Source organism: Phalangium opilio, unplaced genomic scaffold, assembly GCF_054372755.1.
Source record: "Phalangium opilio isolate 3A_F unplaced genomic scaffold, DU_Popi_V2 ptg000013l_1, whole genome shotgun sequence".
NCBI lineage: Eukaryota > Metazoa > Arthropoda > Arachnida > Opiliones > Phalangiidae > Phalangium > Phalangium opilio.
In genome coordinates, this window is record NW_028324148.1 from 9,736,640 (window position 1) to 9,744,343 (window position 7,704).

The 7,704-nt window shown below is 36.6% G+C and overlaps 1 protein-coding gene across 1 annotated transcript; it reads left to right on the top strand.

Annotated features, from left to right (window-relative positions):
• The first annotated feature begins 10 nt into the window (after positions 1 to 10).
• On the top strand, positions 11 to 2,589 carry LOC149708926 (uncharacterized). The gene is made up of 2 exons (XM_089864379.1): positions 11 to 849; positions 1,913 to 2,589. Exons 1-2 carry the CDS (start codon positions 11 to 13, stop codon positions 2,541 to 2,543), a joined length of 1,470 nt encoding a protein of 489 aa, XP_089720505.1. The 3' UTR covers positions 2,544 to 2,589.
• Positions 2,590 to 7,704: the final 5,115 nt, after the last annotated feature.

Consider the following 7,704-nt stretch of genomic DNA (forward strand, 5'->3'; position numbering starts at 1 on the left):
TAGTTAGAAAATGTTTCCGAATATAAAAATTACAAATCTAGTTGATAGAGAAATTCTGCCCCATTCTTTAGCAATAATTCACGGGAAAATATTGTCGGACACTATAATATCTCGTGACCAAGTCTTAGTAACAACAAACGCTTTAAATTCAAACTGTTGGCCATTGCTTAGTAATCACTTTAAAGCTGTCGTAAAATTATCTCCTGGTAAAAATACTCTGTCGTTTGAAGTCTGCGGAATTCAGAAAAGTCTCCTCGTATATTACAACCCAATTCAAAGCCAAAAACTTATAAAACTAGTTTACATTCTTTGCGCTGACGGCGATGGATTGTTCCAAGCTCCGAGTTACGAAGACAATACCTTAGAAGCGGCTTGTAATAAAATTTCACTAGCAGCTTCATTGGTACAAGCTGTGATGTCCGAAAAATTAAGAGACCACGATTTGCCACGAAAATGCTTTAAACTAGAGGAAATTGATGGCAATGTCGGTTGCCATATTTTCAATTCTAAATTAAAAACGAGCGAGATGCACAATATGTCCAGCGAAGAACTCTGGACTCACTTTGCGACGGAACTCATGTCCTCGTCGCTTAATCAGGATTCCAATTGCAAATTTCTAGCGTTTCTTTCGGGAACTCGTTACGATTGTCCTTCTGGAAGAATTCCATCAAACCACGCTGAAATTATATCAAACACTAAAGGTCACGTTGCTTTAGGAGGAGGTGGATTGGCAATTTTTGGAACTGGATGTTTATATTCTTGGGCTTCCAATTTGGACGAGCTTAAGGAGAGATTAACAGACGAGAGAAAAGTTGACAGATTGATTTATATGGATGATAGTTGCAATAGGTAGGTCTTGGGTCTTCGAAATCAGGGATGCAAAATTTGTTTAGATATCTTGCAAAGGCAATTCCCTAAAATAGGCTAAAAACCCTCAAACAACAAAGTTTTCAAGAATAGCCTAAAAATCAAGGGTATTAGGCCATAGTCCAAAGATAAATTGTTCCAGCCAAATATGTCCATAGACCAAGTAACAAGGATTCCATCCAAATATTTTGCCTGTCCTGTAAGCCCAGCTTCCGCGTGACAAAGGTTTAAAGCAAAGCGCAGGTCCAGTGGATCCCCTACAAGTTGACTTTCCTTATGAACTCGAGATTTGGCTTGGCGAAGGCAGTTGGCATTTGTGGGCGGGATTTATAAGTGCACTTATAAATCCCGCCAGCCAAACCCGGAGTTCAGGAGGAAAATCAACTTGTAGGGGTTCCACTGGACCGGCACTAGCAAAGGGCGGCTCCGTTGATGCCCCTGAAAGATGTCTTTTTTGCTACACGTTGGCTAAGCTTGGCAAAGGCTAGTTAAACCAAAGGCAGGAACCAATGGGACCTAGTGCATTAGGTCTGATTGGTTCCTGCCTTTGGCAAGGTAAAATTCGTGTCCAGAAGATTAGCCAGCATGCTAGGGGTGGTAATGGAGCCGCCGGTTACTTTAAGGAATACAACATATGGCGGCACTCCTACCCTGTCCCGTGTCTGCCGGTAGTGACTTGACCCAAACATCCGTCCGTCAAAACCCAAGCAAACCTCATTTCCTTCCCTGACTAGCCACTTTCAATTGCGCTCTGAATAATAATATTTAGCCGACGTAGTTACGGCTTAAAAAACATACACCCCTGTGCAATAACAAAACGGGCCCGCGGGTCCCCTTTGACGTAGAAATAAAAAAATACATTTTGCCCGTACTAGCCCCAAAATCAAGAGTTCTCCCTTTAGCCCAACTCAAGTTCCATTCGATTTCGAAAAAGCCCAATAAACAGCCAATCACTCTTTAAAAACATCCCACTTGACCATTTTCAAGCCCGATCTGGGATCACTGATGAATAAAACTCTATTAACGCAAAAATATTCTAACCTAGGAGCGTCCACTGGGCATGTTACTCGTCGGGTCTTGGCGCTACCTTACACGAACTAGCCCACACATTCGATCTTGGACACTCTAAAAAAGGGATCATGGGCTTGGGATTTCACGAATTTCGTTGGGAACTGATCGAAGTTAGCCGAGACAGTTGCTGTCTCTGCTTCCATAAAATCAAATTATCGCCAACCAATGAGCTTTCGTGGAACTTCAAAATTAATTCTCCGAAAACGGCAACAAAAACCGTTAAAAATAAATCGTCAAAATGCCTCAGCTGTGGGGATGGCGCGTACTGGCTTCGTTCTCAGGCCCTTATGCTCTATTACAGTAAATGGTTTCAAAGTGTAAATGTTACGGGTAGCGCTAGCGAAATGAGTCTTCCTACTTTTAAAGGAAGAAGCATAAGTTGGAAGGCTGGGATTAAGTTGATAGAGATTCGTAATTTGGACGGAATGTGGCTTCACCATTTTGAATATTTAAATGAAGAAATATATGAATTAGATTTGAAATTATTAATTGATTCAATTCCTTCCTCGACAAATAATCGCATAATTGTTTTGGTTATTATGGATAGTTTTGGAAATGTTAGTAAAGTTGATGTCAATACCATGACTTACTCGGCTGTAATTTAAACTTTTCATCTAGGAACTTAATAAAATTAATTGATTGCAATCTCAATGGACGTTGGCTGTTGTTTAATTGAACATTAATATATGGTGGGGTACAAGTTAAGCATCGGTTAATTTGCTATGAGTATGGGTAATGATTTAACGCTGTTCAAAGTGTGGAATTTAACATCCACGATACTTTTCGCGATTACATATGTGCAAACAGATTTTCATTTACGCAAAAAAATACTTAGAATTACAGCCTCAAATACCACAACAACCCAAACTCTTTTCGTCCGAAAGAAGAAACGTATAACGTCATGAATTTTAGCTCTAATTGGTTGACCAAAACTGTTCTCTACGATAGAAACAGAGACCTTGTCGTAAACAGCTTGCCCCCTAGGCACTGCGGTAAACTTTCAACTTCCCGAGTGCCCAACTTTATGTTATTTCTTTGTGCCTTTCAGCATTGTTGACTGATACATATCCTTGGCGGTAGTTTATGATTATGACTGGATATTCATTTGAATGTTTATATTCAAATTAAGTACTATTTACAGATATTTTGCATTGTAAATTACACCTAGGTGAATGATATATTTTTCTTGGAAACTAGAAGCTTGAAACTACGTTTGTTAGGGATGCTAAAATGTTTTCGCACAACCACCTTCAGAATGATATTTGTAAAAAAATGTTCCACCCTACTGACCCACCCTACAACTAATCATACACACTGTAATAGTCAAGTCTAGTGTTCTTGTTTAACATATTTTCACCAAGTTCTAAAATGCAAAAAAAAAATCATTGAAAGATGTGTCATATATTTACAATCAAGTAAAACATGTGTCATTTATTATTATTATATATATTATTATACGTATAATGAACAGTCCTAGTGAAAAGAATTTTAAAGGGGTTTGAAATGCTTTCCGTCGTCAGAATATGGTTCATGCTAAGTTTCATAATATATGGACTTCTACCTGTTTTGAGCAAAGCAATGATGTTGATAATTTTGTCTCTTTTGTACAATTGTAACGACTCTCTTCTGTCAGCCGGTCATTCGCGCTCGTATAAGAGAAAGCTGCGCGATGGTTACGACACCCCAATTACGTCAGCTGAGAAATTGTATCTATGGAACAAAATTAATGTGGCACCGCTAAGATTTACCTTAATGAAAGCGGCCACTATTTATTTATCTTTCCTCGGAAATTTATTCGTGGCCTTGTTCTCTAACTTTCTATTTATACCTTCGATGTACCAAACTAAACCAACGACAAAGCCTTGTCCTACTCATAAACCAAGGAATAGAGTAATGGCAGTACTACGTATACAAACGTCATACCCTTCTAACTCTTAGCTTAGTGTCATCCCCCTACTGGGCGCGTACAGTATTCCCTCTTACAAAAGAGCGACCAGTCTTCACCCCTCTCTACCGCCACCAGTCTATTAAAAACAATAAAAACTTCGGCCTTAATTTTTTCCGAAAGACGAAATTATTTGATAGAGCTGTTAACATTTTACATAATTATTACAAAGAATTTTCTTCTAATCAATAATAACAATGTCAGGTTCTAAAATATAATCTGTTAAAGTAAAGGCGTAATATTCTATCAATTTCGTTTTGTTTTCGTACAGTGAATTGTTTGAAAGGAAAATTCCCTAGACAATTAAACCATTTCGGCCGTAGAACCGTGATCTAAAAACATTATTCGTAGTGGTCCATTTTGCGACTAATGAAAACCGAAAGTAAACTCTGTTTGCATCTTGATTTACGTCCGTAAAAAATTGTACACCGTTTTGTGACACTATTTGAAAACCGTGCACCAGCTTGCCAAGGCAAACACAAAATAAATAGTACGAAATAATTGTTAAAATGTACGGTGCTAAAGAGACTTGGCGCACTAAACGTCGAAAAACAAGAGTTCGCGCTTTTTACAACACGGAGAATTTTAAGAAGACCGAAATTGCAGCTTGCGTAAGACAAAATCAATTGTTTAACGTGTTGTTTCGCCTATTACAAATACTAGGAGTTTTTCGCAAGAACAATTGGCATCCAGGTTTTTGGATCACTTTAATAATAGTCAACGCCTATTTCTTACATGAAACTTGTCTCTTCTTTTACAATATATACTTTATAGATCCTAAAATATCACCTCGTCTCCTTTTAACATATTTTAACGAGAACTTGAACTTATGGGCAACCGCTTACACAATTAGCGTGTTCTTATTAAAGAAAAATTTAACTAAAAACATCTCGGAAAGCTTAAGAGTGTGTTCACCGATAAGTTCCAAATACAAAATACCTCGAGTTTTAAACATTATGATCGTGACGATATTCCTCTCAATTTTAATCAACGTCATTTACCATAGTTTCGTGTTTTTTCAGTACACTACAAACAGAGACAGAACAAGCGATTATTTAAGAACATTGTTCTACAACTTACAAGGTTTATCCTCACATCCGAATATACTGTGTGCTTTACGAATATTAGTAATAATAGGTAATAGGTATTCAAATCTGGTAGAACACGCAATTGAAGTTCTAGTAATCCTAACCTCGGAGAGCGTTAGAAATCAAGCCGAAAATCTAGCTAAACGCATTCCAAACCACAGGTTCAACGTCCGTCAACTAGGTGTCCAACACACGCAGCTTTTTGCAGTGGTAAATAAATTGGACTTAATGTTAAAATGGATTATATTCGTATCTTTGTTTAAATGGTTTGTTAATTTATTTTGTAACGTTGCATCGCTATATGCATACGCCAATATGAATTATTCAATGAGAGTTGAAGCGTTTTCCATTTTCAGAACAATCAACAGTGTAAGTTACATAATAAAAGAACTTTTACCCGTTTTGAGTAAAGCACTGATGTTGATAATTCTATCACTGATGTACAATTGTAACGGGTCTCTTTTGTCAGCCTGTCATTCGCGCTCATATAAGACAAAACTGCGCGATGGTAACGAGTCCCCAATTACGTCATCTAATGAACTTTATTTATGGAACAAAATTAACGTGGCCCCGCTAAGATTTACCTTACTGAAAGCAGCCACTATTGATTTATCTTTCCTCGGAAATTTATTCGTGTCCTTATTCTCTAACTTTCTATTCATACTTTCTATAATGCAAAATAAACTAACGCCCAACCCTTGTCCAAATTATTCTAATCATAATCAGTGAGTACGTATAAGAAGGAGAGTCAATTAGGGAAGGTAACTATAACCGCACAACCCGATATCACTCTCACGCGCACCTGCCTTGGCGCACAACCGAGGAGCCAGATGTCACGTGATCCTTTATGAAGGAAATAAAAAAAAGGGTAAATATGAAAAGACGGTTAGATGCTCACACCAGAGATCAGCGTGGTTAACTGTAGCCTCTAGTGCTTTCCCCTCTCTGTTGCGCCGATTGCGCATGTGCAGAACAGGTTTTGAAAGGGGGGGGCTGACTGAGAATCTGGTCTCTCCGAGCCTCCTTCTCATACATGCTCCCATACCATAACAAATACTTTAGTTTTAACTGTCTATAACATCAAATAAGCATGTCACTAAAGTGTTTTGAAAGCTGTTCTAAGTTGAAAAATTACTATTGGTTTGTAATCAATAATAACAATGTCACGCCTTAAAATCTAATCTGTCACATCTTTTTTTCATCAAAGTAATGGGGTAACGTAACATTTTATCAATTTCGTTTTCTATTGTTTGATAGGAAAACTCTGTAAACAATTAAACTATTTCGACCAAACCGTGAACAAAAATATAATTCGTCCTGTTTTAGTCTAAACCATAACTTGAGTTGCAGTACGCAAAATGGTGCATAAAAAGTTAAAAAGACTTTAAAATTTACTTCATGTGCTTATCTAAAATTAATGCAAATTTTGAAACGGTTCCTAAGAGTAAGAACCAATACCGAGCAGGACATAATTTGTGCAAAGTGTAACACAATATTTTGGTTAGCAACTAAAATTCCTGAACTTATATCGACTGATTCGTCACAACAAATCACAACTGACCCTTGGATTTTGAAAAAACATTGTGATAGTAAACTATTATACAATAGGCCTACGCTATACATGAAAGATCGTACATCAACATTACTTCTCTCAACATGGCGACATGGATAGTTACTGCTGGATTAGTTTTGATGAGTTTTCATGGCCAGAAATTAAATGCAAACACTTTCTTACGAAAAATGACAAAGCAATATCAAACCCATACTGAATGTTTTGAAAAACGTACTCGAAATACATTGTTGTTTCACGTAAATAAAGGTGTGGCACCTTGAACTGACAATAAAAATATCCCATAAATGTTTTTGTATCCCTGGCATTTAACAGTAGAAATTAAACTCGATTAGTCGTTAAAATATTACTTTTAAAGTATGTCGTTGCGCGACTCCAAAATTCCAAATTGTATTAAAGACAACTCAATATTTAACGCTGTATTTAGCCTATCAAATATATTGGGATTATTTAATTATGAAACAAAATCAATTAGAAGTCGTATTGGATTTTACATTACATTCGCGGTAATTAATTTATACATAGTCAAAGAATTATGCCAGTGTTTCTTCTACCACATTCAAGGCGTCGTTATAAACGATAACGCGCAATCTAATTTATACCTAATTCAAAGAATTATTAAGTTCGGTTCAATTGGATATACGGTAAACGTATTTTTATTAAATAAAAAATTTAACAAAAAATGTTTGGAAATTTTAAGAAAATGTACAATTCAGTTTGATTATGGAAATGGTAGAGTTAAAATACCGAAATTTTTTAATTACACTATGATGTTCTTTTTCGTTAACTTTATATACGTGTTTATACTTCGAGCTTGGATCAACAATAACAAGGGTGAAATGGCAATTACAAATTACATTCGTGATTACTTGTACAATATAAAGATATTCTATAATTATCCCGGTATTGTTCAATTTATAAGATGTATAAATTTGATATTTGTTATGTTCGCGTGCATGGTACAATTTCTAATCGAGGCGATGTTGATTTTCATTTCCGAATGCGTCAGATATCGCGTAAACCAATTGTCAAAACGCGTAAAATGTACGCGAAACAATGTGAAAGAGCTTTGTAAACAACACACGGAATTGTACTCGACTGTACTCGAATTGGACTCTACTTTGAGCGAAATTATTTGTATTTCACTGGTGAAATGGGCCGCT

Coding starts and splice junctions, on each gene's coding strand:
- LOC149708926 (XM_089864379.1), top strand. CDS start 11: ATGTTTCCGAATATAAAAATTACAAATCTAGTTGATAGAGAAATTCTG. Junction 850..1,912: donor ATGGATGATAGTTGCAATAG/GTAGGTCTTGGG, acceptor ATTCTAACCTAG/GAGCGTCCACTGGGCATGTT.